Genomic DNA, 15,250 nt, shown 5'->3' with positions numbered 1-15,250 from the left:
GGAAGTACTGTTCCTCTGCTGATATCTGACTGTAGTAGAAGTAGAAGTACTGTTCCTCTGCTGATATCTGACTGTAGTAGAAGTAGAAGTACTGTTCCTCTGCTGATATCTGACTGTAGTAGAAGTAGAAGTACTGTTTCTCTGCTGATATCTGACTGCAGTAGAAGTAGAAGTACTGTTCCTCTGCTGGTATTTGACTGCAGTAGAAGTAGAAGTACTGCTCCTCTGCTGGTATCTGACTGCAGTAGAAGTAGAAGTACTGCTCCTCTGCTGGTATCTGACTGCAGCAGAAGTAGAAGTACAGTGGTCCCTCGTTTATCACGGGAGTTACGTTCTAAAAATAACCCACAATAGGCGAAATCCGCGAAGTAGTCAGCTTTATTTTTTACAATTATTCTAGATGTTTTAAGGCTGTAAAACCCCTCACTACACACTTCATACACTTTTTTCAGACAGGCATTAACATTTTCTCACTTTTCTCTCTTGTTTAAACACTCTCAAAGTAGAACGCAGAACACAATGCGCGGGCTCTCCCTTAGCCAATCAGGACGCAGAACACAATGTGCTGTTAAAAAAAAAAAAAGAAAGAAAAACATGCAAAATTGCACAAAAAAAAATCCGCGAAACTGCGAGGCCGCGAAAGGTGAACCGCGTTATAGCGAGGGACAACTGTAGCGCAGTAAAAATCTACTGCAGTAAAAGTCCAAAGTGTCTCATTTCAAATGTCCTGGCAGTAAAAGTGACTGAGCTCCTTTTTCCAAACAGTAACTGTGTTAGCTGGGATCTTTTCCATGCAGTTAGAAAAGGAGGAGAGAACACGCTGCACACTGCATGCTTTTAAAGGGGCGTTACGCTCAACTGAAGTGAGGACTGTGTAGACTCAACTGCCAAATGTGGAATAAGCACATCATGTGCACAAGCACATCAGGTCAACTCACTGATATTTTTTCCCTTTTTTTCCACAATTATTCCCCTTTTTTTGCCAGTTGAGCCTAAATGGTCTTCTCTTCCATTGACCGTCTGCAGCTTTTCATTGTGCGGCTTTTATTGTGAAATTTGGGAATGACAAAAAGTAGAACCAACAAAATTGAAGCAGGTTCCACGTCTCCTCTTCGCCGACTGAGCTTTTACTGTGTACTGAATGTACTGAAGTAAAAGTAAAATTACCCAAAAAGCACAAAACGACACAAAAAAGCTACTCCATTACAGTAACGTGAGTAAATGTAATCAGTTACTTCCACCTGTGTGTGCAGGTAAAGGCCTGTCCGCACATACTACTCACATGAACGACACGTTTTCAACTCTCAAACTCTGTAAACTGTAAAATGTCTAAAAGCAGAGAGCAGACTCACAAGCAGCGGAAAACTCCCAGCTGCAAGGAGACAGAATCTGAGGTCAGTGCATTTGCCATTTGAGAGCCACCAGCCCACCATCATCAGTGCAGCGTTTGAAAAGCCACGGGCCGAGAGAGGACGAGGTGGCCAGCGACCTCCGTGAATTCGCGGGGCATTTGAGATCTGCTCCGGCAAAAATCAAACATAACAAGCGAGCAGTGCCACTAAACCACACCACAGCAGCAAGATAAGATAAGATAAGATAAGATAAGATATTCCTTTATTAGTCCCACAGTGGGGAAATTTCAAGCATTACAGTAGCAAAGTGGATAGCAAAATATGAAGCATAATTTACATTATAAACAGTATAAACAGAAAATAAATAGCAAAAAGCAATATAAAAATCTGCCTCTTTACTCCCCGAGCTAAAGCAGGAGCTGCACAGATAAATACAGAACTATAATAACTCTGATGAGTGGTGGGTTGTACTGAGGGAAAACCGATCAGGTGAGTATCATGTGTATCAAACAACACTGAACATTAAATTACTGTTAGTCTGCCTAATTTAGATTTTGTGATCAGCGTCGCACTGATTTCCTCATGACAAAGAAGACAGTAAACATTAAACTCGTGACGTTCATCGTGCCATTTGAAGGATATTTCTTCCCCTGCCTTCCCCTTTGCAATTATCAAGGCCCCTGAGATCTTTGAGAGACAGATGAGCAACCTGTTGAAGGAGCGCACGGGAGCAGCAGCAGCGCACATGAATGATATCTTTGTGCATTGGGATTCTCCTGAGCAGCATCAGAGCGGCTTGCAGCGGGTCCTCAAGACCCTCAGGTTGAAGAAAATGTCTTTGAGGGCAAAACGCAGGTTAAATTCTTGGGTCATTTCATTGTCAACCGCAGAATAAGACCTGACAAGGAAATAGCGGAGGCCATAGAGAACATGTAACCTCGTCCTGCAGGGCTGAAATGGGTTTTAGATGTTGTACATTATCTGGGATGTTACCAATCCAGCCTGGTAGACGTGACCCGTCCCTTCAATAACATCCAAAAAGGCAAACACAGCATTGGTAAGGGGTCCAGCACAAGAGCAGGCCTTCTTGAGATGTGAAGTTGCGCAAGAATAATGTGCCAGTGGCTTGGCCTGGCTTTTACAAAAAGTCAATGAATCTGGCATTATGTGTGCCAAAAGGGAAAATGAAAAGCTAGAGTGGAAGACATTCTGCTCCAGAGCTGTGAGGAGCAGCTACAGCCAGTTACCTGCTGTTTAAAAAAAAAAAAAAAAAAAAAAAACTGAACAGGTGCACAGACTCAACATGCACAAAGAGAAAAGAAGCACTTGGCTGTGGTTTGGCCTTAAGAGGCGTTTTACAAGTACCTGTGCGGCTCACACAGCTTTACGACCCAGATGGACCAAAAGCCTTTGATTCCGGTGTCATGTGCCAAGCTGACAGACGACACTGGGGCCCGAAATGAACACGAACACAACCAGTGCAACCAGTGTCTAATTCACAAGATGAGGTTCAACCCCCTACCGCAAACCACAAACTAGACACCAAGGGCTTTCAGAAGATGTCTGGTTTTGTGGGTATATTGACAATATGGGGGAGTTTCTGAGCAATTTCCAGAACAGAAGTGCTTGCCAGCCAATCAAAAAATGCAATTCTTACAGAAATCTCCAATTGTCAAAAGTTTTTGACCCCAAATGACAATAACGTGAATTTTTCGGCAGTGTTCCTAAAGTCTTGGTGTCCTAATGTGGTATTCTGGAGGGATTTTTGACCATTTTTATTAATTCTCAGGTGGTCAAAAATGTTTACATGTTGCACTTAATCTGTATAACAAATGGTATCAACCCAAAAATTGCTGCAAACCGATGACACATAACTGAGCATGGAAATCGCCATCATATGCTCCCATCATAATGTTCCAACCTTATACACTGTAAATAAATAAATATAAAAGCTAATAGGCACCAAACCAAAACACGTTTATTGCAGATTTTGAGCTGCAACTCAAATCAATCTTTAGGTTCCCAGCTTCCAGATGATGTTCACCACTTCTGTGTGGCATCTACTGTTGACCTTTTATTTCCCCATGAAGATCGCCTGCCCCCCCTCACTAAAACGGGTCTAAGACGGGGCCGGCATGGTGAGGGGTTGTAGAGAACACCAAAAACAATTCAGAGCTGTGAATCGTTGTAAAATTTGCAAGCACTTGATGGCTGAGAGAGAGCCACAGAGGACAGTCCTACTATCCAGCAAATGATTCCCCGTAAACCGGGAGGTCACAGAGACCCTTCACAACAGGCTCCAACGAATTTTCAAGTGCAATTGGCCCCGGAGAGTGTCAAGTGGCCAGGCATAAGCAGAAAACCACGTTTCACTGCAGGATATATCAAGTGCCCAAACTCTTGTGCAAGGACGAAACACTCATCATGACACCTTTACCGAGCAGACCCTGGGACAGAAGAGCCACTGCTACCTGGGGAGTGAATAAAATAAACGAGCAGTGGCGGTAGATCGCTTTTCCAGATGCAGCAATATTGCATACTGTCGAAACAGCAGAAAATATCCAGATTCATTACCACATCCATGTTGTTCTTTTTGTTTGTTTTGTAAAGCATCAGTTTCATTTTGATTTCTTTTGACAAAACTGTTTTTTTTTCACATCTACTTTCTGTTATTTTGTTCGTTTTCATTAAGAATAATAAGGACTCCGCCTTGATAAGTGGTTCACGCTCTATCAGGTGAACGCTCTACCATCCAATTGTTCCTTTTTTATCTTGCCTCTAACAATAAACTTTTTAATTTTGTACCCGAAACTTCACCTTGGCCTGTGTGCTCGAATACAACAGATTCAAACAAACATGTACAGTCGCTGTAAAGCTGGACATCGAAAAAAAAAACGTCAGCCCACCACTGCTTCTGTCCTGAAAAAAAAAAAAAAAAAAAATGCAGCACAAAAGGAACCCACTGGATCCAAACTGAAGCAGAAACTCTTGGTAGAAACACAACACACTTGCATCTTCTGTCCCTGGCTGTTTGTTTTTCCCGAGAGAGGAAATGGATGAGGAGAAATAAAAACCAGCCTGGAGAAGAAACCCACTTACCCATGACCCCACCAGCCCTATCACGAACTACAGAATAGGGCACGGTTGTTGAACAGCCCTCCCAACTAAAAACGTCAAACTTATATTTTGAATACAGGGCTTGCTAACCTCAGTCTACCTGGAAGCCAAGTCTTTGATTCATGGCGTGGTTTAGGGCGAAACATGCTTCACATATGAGGTTTCCATTATAATTCACTTACAGGTTATACTGCACGTCTGGCATGGATCATTTCCATCACAGACGTGGCGTCGCCTATAAATTTGAGTGATTTTCAAACCTTGTTAATCCCGTGTGAACGCATCGCACGAAACACAAAGACACGGGGCGGTAATTCCTCAGTTACACGAGGATAATACCGGTCTCATGCAAATGCTGCTTAAGTCTTTGGAAGCGAAAAGGTCGACTGAATGGAATCCAACCACTGGCAAAACAAAGAAACAGAATTAAGCAGAAGTGAATAATGAAGCGTCCAGTATGTCTGTCACGTCAAAATAATCTAAAACCAATTGTTGCTCACTCTGTGATCCGCAAGTTGCAAGTAAATTAAATACTGCTTACGGGCAAATTCCTTAGGACTTCATATGCCAAATTAATTATTAGATAAAAAAAATGCAGCAGAAAGCATTAATTATAGCGCGGTGCTGAATGAAATTACTGCCAGTCAACGCTTAATCTCTCTCTCGCTCTCTACCTTTACAGCATGAATGAAGCTCACATGGCTGGGACCGAGATTATTTGATCTGTTTGTGTGTCAAAGTCCTGCGCTAACTGCAGGACGTAACTATCTACTTTATTTGGCTCCAAAAGTTTTGTAAATAGTTTCCCTCATTTGAGTTACATAGCAATCAGGGGCTATTTCAAAACGGGGTCTGAAGCAATTAGTATTGTATTTAAAAGCCCTTTATTCACATGAGAAAGTATTAAAAAGTGGTCAAATTACAGGGTTTAATTACGGCGCAGCTGAAATGCATCAGTATGTAATTTTTGCCTGTCTGAAATAAAGGCTTTTACATGCAATACAGAGTCCCTCACACCCCTTTTTTTTTTTTTGTAATCGAGACCCACCGCATAGTTTTTAAGGAGGGAAGCAATTTCCAAAAGTTTTACGGGCAAATTTGGTAGAAACTAATCCAATCCAACCTGTTTCCAACCACCTGCTTTTTGCATGGACTCGGCACCACGTAGTCCTTCCAGCTTCCCATTTTTCATTCTGATTAAATTCTTTGACTTTGCTGTGTGTTTATCTTACATTGTTAAAACAATGAGGCGGTGATTCCATTCATTTCAGCTCATTCGCTCATTCATTTTCAAACCACTTATCCTTATTAGGGTTGCAGGGGATGCTCGAGCGCACATCCGGCGGAAGGGAGGGACAGTTCACACGTCCATCGCAGGATTTATCCATTGAATATTTTTTCATGCACAAGTTAGCATGTCATTGATAACCCTCTTGACTAAATTGGGAAAGACAGATTCCATGTGGTTCACTGGAACTTAGAGGGAAAGAAAGACCGACAGAGACAGAGAGGAAGCGCAGAGGGGGTTAATTCCCCATTTCCTGGAAATCCATCTATTAGGGGGGGTCTTTAAGCCTGTGGATGTATCATCACTTCAAAGCACTGGGGGAAGCATGTGTGTGTGCACGCACATTTGTATGCGTGTGTCCTGGTGTGAGCCCAGCACCAGGGACGCGACTTGGAATATCTCTCCTTCCTAATCTCCGCCTCTGAACGTGCAAGCGCTTAAGCCTGGATAACGTACCCGTGATTATGGATGATTACAGATAAGTGGGTCGTGCGGACGGCGGGTGCTGCGTCTGCGTGGGCGGAAGGTTGCCGGGCAGAGGTGGCGTCCGATGTGCGCCACCAGCATCCGGCAACGCTGATGTAATGAACGCTATCGAGTAAAACAGGCCGATGAAGCACCCTGAAAGTAATATTAACTCACTATTAACTTAACATTAGTTTGGAGGCAATTTTCTCACAGTACAAGCTTGTCTTTATCTTACCTAATAAGCAAATCAAATTTAATCCAGTGTAATATGCTGTAGTTACCTGCAACATGCACCTTTTACTTTATACGCTGAATAGAAACAAACCCAGGGAATTGTGAATAAATGTTATGCGGCCCAGCCTGACCCCAAACAAACTAATAGGAAGCTCTGGGTATTAAATCTTCACTTCTTGCCCTTGCTATGCTTCTGGATGAGCTTTAATGCATCCCAATGAAAGGCATATACAGCTACACCACCCAAAAAATTAACTTGATATGCATATGATATGAATATGATATGACGATTAAGAACGAAAAACAACCATTAAGAACTGTTCGTATGCGACTTTAGAGTTATTCCCTCCTGCACGGTTTTGTAATGCTGTTATCCCTGTCGTCATAATTTTCCGTAGTCATTAGGCCACCTGCTGACACTGGAAATGAGCGTTTAATGTCAAATTGTTCCGAGAGAGAGTGAGTCAGCATTCACTGATATCTGTTTTTTTTGTTAAAGGGACAAAAGAAACTTACACACATCTTTGCAGGTTTTCACTCGAATTTCTCGCAAAATAGATCATGCAAAATGAATATGAAACGTCTCTTCAGTGTACCAACAAAGGCGTCGTATTATAAGATAATCTTTGTTTTGTTGCCCACAGACGCGGAAATTTGGCTTTGGCTTCACAAGCTGGTTAGAACACGTCATACAAAATTACAATACATACACATAACAATAAAAGCACAACATGCAGAGTACAGACAACAATAACAGACATAACTCCAGTGTTCATCAGAGTTATTTCTTTTGGTATGACAGACTTTTTATCAGTGTACTTGGCTGCTGCAGCGGCTCTATAGCATTTTTATGAATTCTTTAAAAAGGACATGAACAGGATCATACATGTTTTTTTCACCTAGTTTTTATACATATACATCACAATTCAATTACTGCTGCAGAAGAGTAATTCAATTACTGGGGAAAGTCATTTTCATGATTACTTTTTCTTTTCTTAAATCCTCTTATTAATGCACATATTTTTGCATTGCTGTTGCAGTGTGGACATTGCTGTCAGATTTCATCTATCATTGTCAGTGTTGGGCACATTACTTTGAAAAAGTAATTCATTATAGTTTAAAGTAGCGATGCCAGCTTGTTCAGGTGGGGAATTGAACCCCCGATCTTCTATATGGCAGGTGGAGATACTATCCGCTCTGCCGTCGGGGAACACGTGCTTCTTGTAATTTGTGCTCAGTCATTCTCCATGCATGTTGATAAGTTACGAAAAACTGCAAAGTCCGACCGGTTTGAATATTGACACACCGCTTTTTCTCCTCAAGATGCATATTTTTCGAATAGGATAATAAAATATAATATATTTTATATATTATATAATAATAATAATAATAATAATAATAATAATAATAATAATAATAATAAGTATTAGTCTCTGCTCTTTCCCAATAATTTTACGGGTCATGTTTATAATTCTGGATACTCTGGTTCTGAGATGCAGATGCACATACGATGCCCGCATATTCAAACAAGACTTCTGTAAACATTCTCTAAAATTTCTCTGATCAAGTCCTAGCCCTTCTCCTTTGAAGTGAATTTACCGCTGAAGAAATTTGGCCATGACATTTGTCAGTTGTTAGTTTGTTGAAATCATCATTGAAAATTGATTGATTGATTGATTGAAACCTTTATTTATTCTCGGAAGACAGTTGAGGTTTCCCTCTTTTACAACGCCGCCGAGATACACTTTAAAATACATCAGCAACAAATAGGATATACCTCATACATTATAATGACAGGAAATACACATAATAAACAGAAAGAAAAGGAAATACACATAATACACCGTTAATAAAGTTATAAAACTGGCTTATGCCGAATTAGGAATGCGCCTGGACTTCATTTAAAACAGTTACAATTAGAAACACAGTGGCTAGTGATAATAGAGTTAAATTCAGCATAAGAGGGTAGACTTTCCAGTTTTAAAAAGCTTTGGAGAGCATTCCAGGATTTTGGGCCATCATGAGAAAAGGCCGTCTTCCCCAGTTCTGAGCTAGCCCGGGGGACTCTAAGAAACATTAAGTCATTGGAACGGGTCAGGTGAGGCCCTGTTTTCCATTCCAATAAGGATGTGATATAGTGAGGTTGCTTACCAATTAAGGCTTTAAAAATAAACTGAAACCAATGTTTGTTGCGCCTTTCGTTAAGCGACGGCCAACCGACTGCATCATAAAGAATGCAATGGTGAGTATCATATTTTGCACCAGTGATAAATCTAAGAGCAGAGTGATAGACTGCATTTAAAGGCTTAAGGGTGGAAGGAGACGCATCTCTGTAGACCACATCTCCATAATCTAAAATGGAAAATAGAGTTGATGGGGTGACGGAAGACAATATTTTTGTCAATTTTTGTTTGATTTTAAATGGAGCAAAAACAAGAAAGCAGAGGTCCTCCGAAAATGACCCACAGAAACCCACATGTACACACACACACACACACGCACACGCTCCCACCTACTCACACACAGTACGTACAGTGGACTGACCTCTTAGCGGTGACTGCCGCCTTCCTCTGGCAGAGGACGGAGACGGTGTTAGGAGCTGCTGCTCGGCCAGGCTCCAGGACGACGTCCCACAGCGCCGAGTCACTCGGCCGAGCGGCGTTGAATGACAGGCCCTTCTTTACCGTAGCCCTGCACAACACACACATTCATACACACAGACAGAAATATACACACACACACAGGAGCTTGATTAGTGCCCAACATGAATCACAATAATGAAGAATAATGTCATCATCACTCATCCCAGTGATTCCTTATTGACTGGCAGAGGTTTGGTGTGAGTTATCAGAAGTAAAACTGAAGAAAGGCTCAGCTAAATAAATTTTGTTTCTGTTGTGTCCACTGGATGACTCATGAAAACACTTCCCATTCATTGGCTATATAAACAGCCTTGCAAGACATTCACAACAGGCATAGCATTGCATTTCAAGAGACGGCGTGTCACACTGGCGTCTCCTCATTTGCATAAAGTTGAGGTCTGGGCTACTTTATGCAAATTAAAGGCTGTCCAGTGCGACTCACCGCCTCTGAAAACTCCAAAGAAACTCGACTTTTACTCTAACTTGAACCAGCCGTCACTGATCTGAAATGAAGACAGATTCAGCAACTGTGTGATTTATTTCTATTTCGACTAAATTGTTTTCAGAAACACATTTCGCCATGTTGGTGTGGTTTGAAATCCAGGAGAGGACAGGAGGGTTCGTCCAATCAGGTGCAGCTGGGTTTGGACCGTAGTAGGAGGGAGCGACTGTCAATCATTAGTCGTGGGCACACCCATCAATCAGTGTGACACCTCGCATCAAACACACTCCCCTGTGGACACGCACCATTACAAATAAAGGTCCTATAATGACACCAACATAGATATATTGATATAGTCACTGCCAGATTGATATACAGCATGTGCAGTTTGACTGTATATGTACATTTACTTTGCAATAAATGGAATATCTAAAAAAAAAATGCTTAAATTGTAACCATTTGTGCGTTTTTTTGAACGTATATCTACATTGGTTATCAACCTAAGTCATTGTAAGTGTATATATGATATGTGTTTGTTTTTTGTGACCGCATTTTTTCTTGAGACAGTGAGTGTGTACTTATATATGCATCTGCTTCACGTTTTTGTGTGTGTGTGTGTGTGTGTGTGTGTGTGTGTGTGTGGTTTTTATCTGTGTGTTTTCTCCATTCACATTGTGCTTAACGAGGTGAGTCACCAGCAGACTGATGTGTAGTCGACTGCCGACAGAGAGAGAACCAGCAGGGATATTTAATTCCCATTAGCACCGGGGAGAAGTAGGCATCAGTTAATCAGATGTCTGATTCAGAAACACACATCACTCCATGAGGAGAGCCAGAGCGCTCATTACTTATAATGTGAATGGACTAGACAGGCCTGAGGGCATAACAACCACCTATAGCTTAGGTTTTTTTTTTTGTTTGTTTGTTTTCTTTTTTTTTTTTAAATGACGGGTTGGAACCAAGAATGGATTGCAGGTATCTTTCTGCTGAGTTGTTATATGACAAGAGTAGCTGTATTTCAATTGGCCGGGTCACAGACAAAACTCTTACTCGGGCCATCAGCTGAAAGAGTTGAGTAAGCCCTGAATAATAGGCCTATTACACAGGGTTGATGTAAAATGCTTCAGACATGAGGAATAATACGCACGGAGGACGGATAGCGGCCGCTGGGAGCGTCACCGATTGCAACCATTATCGGCGTTGTTTCAAAGTCGTTTTACTGCATTTAGGACGCGGCGCCGATGATATTACAGTGCAAACGCCACCGCACTGTTTAGCAGCTGAGCGCCATTTGCCCTTGTTTTGTGTCCGAGTGCAATATCGAAAGCAAATCGGGCAAAGTATAAATGTTGCCTTTGCACCAAGAAGAAAATGGCAGCGAGGGAAATAAAAATGAAATTCCCAGACAGTGAAGGAGAAGTGCTGACCAACGAGGTGCAGAGGAATTATGCAAAAATTCAAGCGAGGAATCGTATTTGGTGCTTAATATTCCAGTCTGTCCACGCTGTGGCTGTTTTCAAAGATATCCTGTACAACACCTGGTCCTGAAGGTGCTCTGTACCAAACTGTGGTATGCGTACCTGTAAGGGTACGTTGGAGTACAGCAAGGGGTACATGAGATTTTTTATATGTTAATTTAAAGAATATCAGTCATGCATAACTCCTAAAATAATTTATGCTATAATAAGTTCAATAAAAATGTAAATGTAAGTTTGATAAAATGCATTCTATATTCAGTTTTCCCTCTGGGTTTCCTGAAGGTGTCAGATGTGTGTGTTTGTGGTGTAAATCTGCTGCCGCCGTCGTCGAGCGAGGACGTTTGTTCACTATGACCGGGAAGATGAGACAAAAAAAAAAAATCCAGAAAATGCATCAGTGGTTGAAACGTAGCAGCGATGCGGCTGAAAACAAGGAGGAAGAGGAGAAAAAGAAGCAGAAACAGAAACAACAAAATCTCCAGAGTGTCAGGTTCAGACACTGATGGAGCTGGACTGGACCTCATTACACAGGATTTATTTCCCACTTTTTTGCAAAGGTTAGGGGGTACTTGGTGGAAAAAAATATTTCAAAGTGGGTACATTATTCCAAAAACAGCCACTCGAGCAAACTAACCTCAGTGAAACTATGTTGAGACTGTAACAAAGATCTTTTACACAGTCCATGGCTGAGACCGTGAGTCTAGTAGACTAGTGTCAGTATGGATCCATGGATTCACGCTGTTTCTACCAAATTCTGATGCTGCCATCGGCATGTTGTGACAGAAACCAGGAGGCGTCAGACCAGGCAACATTTTCCACTTTCCAGCCGGCCAGCTGCGGTGATTACACGCCTTCTGTGGCCTCGTCTTGTGCAGCATTCGAGCCCGGCAGCGCTCGGATGCTGCTGTGTGTCCCAGGGTTTGAGCTGTGATGAAAATCCCTCAGTGGCAAAGAGCATTTACCAATCGACCTCTAAGCGTTGATTTTCTAACAAAAGCGAGTCAAATTGCAACTGCAAATTTCAACGCTTAAACAACTGGACCCATTCTGACTCGACGTATTCCTCTGAACGTGCCCAAAAACAATCACTTCATTTGATCGGTCGTCATTCTGGTCCGCTGCAGCCACAGACTGGAACAATCTCCAAAAAACACTAAAACTGGACAATTTTACACCCATATCAACATTCAAAGACTCTATTATGGACATTCTCACTTCCCCAGCCCGTTAATATTCCCTAATCTTTGTCTGCTAGTCTGCAGCTTTCTGTTTGTCCCATGCATATTCTTGCTCTCTTTGTTGCTGCTTTTTTGCTTTGCCTGTTTTTCTTCCTGCTTGTGTTTGCTGCTCTTGGTGTCGTCTGCTTGCTTGTGTGCTAGACTGCAGGCCTTTTATGTAATGCATGCATTGTATGTAATGCTTATTGTCACATGTATGTATGCTGTGATTGTATGTAAGTGGTGAGTGTGGTGGAAACATTTGGTCGTGCTCTGCTGTCTTTTTAGCCTCCTTCCAACCTCCTCCCCCTGCCATTTGCCAGGCCGCCATTGTAAGAAAGAATTTGTTCTTGATGACTTGCCTGGTTAAATAAAGGCTGAATAAAAATAAATTGTCTTTTAGTGCAGCCTAAAGTGACATGGTATGATCCCAGGTGAGAAACGATGGCACAAAAATACATGAACAGTCATAAAATGTATATATCATGCACGTCTCATTTCTTGCAGCTGATCATCAAGCGATCGACTGAAATTAAGTTTTCACATTTAAATTTAGAAGCAAAAAAAAAAAAAAACAGGATGTGAAATATGTTTATGTGCTGCAAGATTACACACTGAGTTTTTAAAGATTTTTTAAAGATTTTTAAATATGAAGAAACATCAGCTGCACCATCTTTCTGGCCACACATCTGCACAAATTGTTAAGTGTTTCCTTCTACATTGTTCGTGGTGCATGTTCACTTCATTTTTGTCAGGGTGTATCTAACCTGTTTTCATACTGCAGCCTGTTCTGTTTGTGCATCTTGTTGAACTGTGCAGATCGAACATCAGTATTCACCTACGGGCTCGTGTCTCTGCACGGGCAGGCCTTTCCCCTTCAGTTTGCCATAACAGTTTATGAATGATAATGCCTCAGACATTATTTCATGTCCTAACCAGGCCAGTGTGTCCTAAGGAGGCACTAATCTTCTCTTCTCCCTCCGGGTGTGTTCCAGCTGTGCCACTTGGCCTGTTATACAAACACACACTCGCACGCACACACACACACAGAAAAACCTCCCTGATTCTGATCCAGAAGCCAGACAGCTTGTCGGTGGTTTCCAAGCAAACATGAGGGCTTAGAGGGAGGAGGGGAGGAGTGAGGACACGTGAGGGGCCAAGGCGAGGGGCTGGTGGGACGAGGGCGGGCGTGCGGCCCAGGTCGAGCCAGGAGGCCAAGAAAAGGTTCGGGGCAAGACAAACGGAGGGTGGAGAGAGGTGACAGGAAGACAGAGGCACAGGGCGTACAGCCAAATCTGCTGGGCGCCTTGACATAGCTTTTGTTATGATTTGATGCCACATAAATGACAATGAATTGAATTGACTTGCACAGAGGATGAAGACAATGAGCGAAACCTGCTGCTCAAACTGAAGCCAGATTTTCTCAGCTTGTCCTGCAGCCAGGATGTAACTCTAAACTACAGAGTAACTCAAAATAAAATGTCAGTCTGTGTAAATGACCCCAGTTCATTCAGTTCAAACAGAGCCAGGAGACACAGGGTGGAGGGGCACGACTGACAACAGGATCTAAGAGACTGACTGACATGTAAAAGTTTAGGAAAATTCGATTTTATGCAAATATGCAGTGCCTCTCTCTCTCCTTCTCTCACACACTTTCACATTTACAGATTAGATATTGATACATGTTATAAGGACATTATTTGCTGCTTAAAAAAAAAAAAGAAAAAAAAACATTAACCTCACAGGTTTGCACATAGCTCCGACAGATTTTTCTGTTGGGCGTCTCGCTCTATCATCACCGTGAAATTGAAGATATTTTACAATTATCATTTTTTTTTCTCAGATACTGAAAGTTAAATTCACCTCCAACTTTCACAACTTCCATCACAATTGGTGATGGAGGTTTTCAGCATATTTATGTCTAGCTAAAACATTTTTTTTTCCTAAAAGATTCGTTCACACTTCCTGTTCATTCAGATTATTCTTTGCCGAGGCGTTTTCTGTCTGCACACCGCATTTAGAAAAATTTTCACGACATCATTTTTTTGAAAAATCACCTTCAGTCGTCAAACCTGCTGCAAGCTGCACTTCATCTGGGAACACGGTAAACTTCCTAGAAAGCAATACTGCATCTTACAGCACACAAATGAACTGTATATCTAACTACAGAGAATGGGCTTGTATGTACTAGATTGCAAAACATTTGTAGGCATAAATTTGGGTATAATTTTTGCTCCATTTTGGTGTTCTTCCAACAGCAATTTCACAGTGTCGAAACTGTCACAGACAAGCCCCCCCACACACACACATACACACACACACACACACACCCTTTGTCTTGTTGATTTTGTCTTTCCACCTTCAGCTTGTCTTTGTCTTTCCACCTCCTCTGTGAGTCTTCCAAGTTTGTCCAAGTTTTGAATGAAAAAAAACCCAAAAAAAAACATGCTATTTTTTTCCCTCTTTACAGTTAATTTTATTCTAACGTCAATGGCTTATGGAGTCCGTGTTTGGATTATCCACCCGTGGCTTGTATCTTCGTTATTGTTACACACCACCCCCCATGGCCACCCCACCCTAAACGCAGAAGGCCCCCAACACATCGCTCACGAGGCCCGCAGGAAGGCCTACCAGGTCAAGTCAGCTGAGGTCCGTCCTCTACCGCACGCATCACTGTGATGATTGACAATCAGCATCTGACCAATCACTGCGCAGAGCCTAGATTACACACTTAAGCTGCAATTCACCACATCAGAGCAGTTCAGCCCAGTCTCTGTATACAGGCTACAGTTATAATTCAGTTATTATTCAGTTAGATTCCAGCATTACCACCCATTACATATCATGTTAACGCCTTTACCTGCACAAAACTATGAACACTAGTGTATTTATGAACTGTCTTGGGACCCTTTCTATGTATAATACACACATATTTTGTTTTTGTTTTTGTTTTCTTTCATTTATTTTATTTTATTATTTTAAGTGAGCTGACAAAAGCTTATTAATGTAAGA

General features: G+C 41.8%; 1 protein-coding gene across 2 annotated transcripts in view; it reads right to left on the bottom strand.

Moving 5' to 3' along the window:
* LOC115369531 (transmembrane protein 132C) overlaps positions 1–15,250 on the bottom strand; it is a 72,715-nt gene that overhangs the window by 36,263 nt on the left and 21,202 nt on the right. For both annotated transcript variants that reach the window (XM_030066164.1, XM_030066163.1), the window contains one exon: positions 9,004–9,150. In XM_030066164.1, the coding sequence (XP_029922024.1) occupies positions 9,004–9,150 (147 nt within the window). The remainder of the gene's footprint in view (positions 1–9,003; positions 9,151–15,250) is intronic.

This window comes from Myripristis murdjan, chromosome 12 (assembly GCF_902150065.1).
Source record: "Myripristis murdjan chromosome 12, fMyrMur1.1, whole genome shotgun sequence".
NCBI lineage: Eukaryota > Metazoa > Chordata > Actinopteri > Holocentriformes > Holocentridae > Myripristis > Myripristis murdjan.
This window is presented reverse-complemented; position numbering and strand designations above follow the sequence as displayed.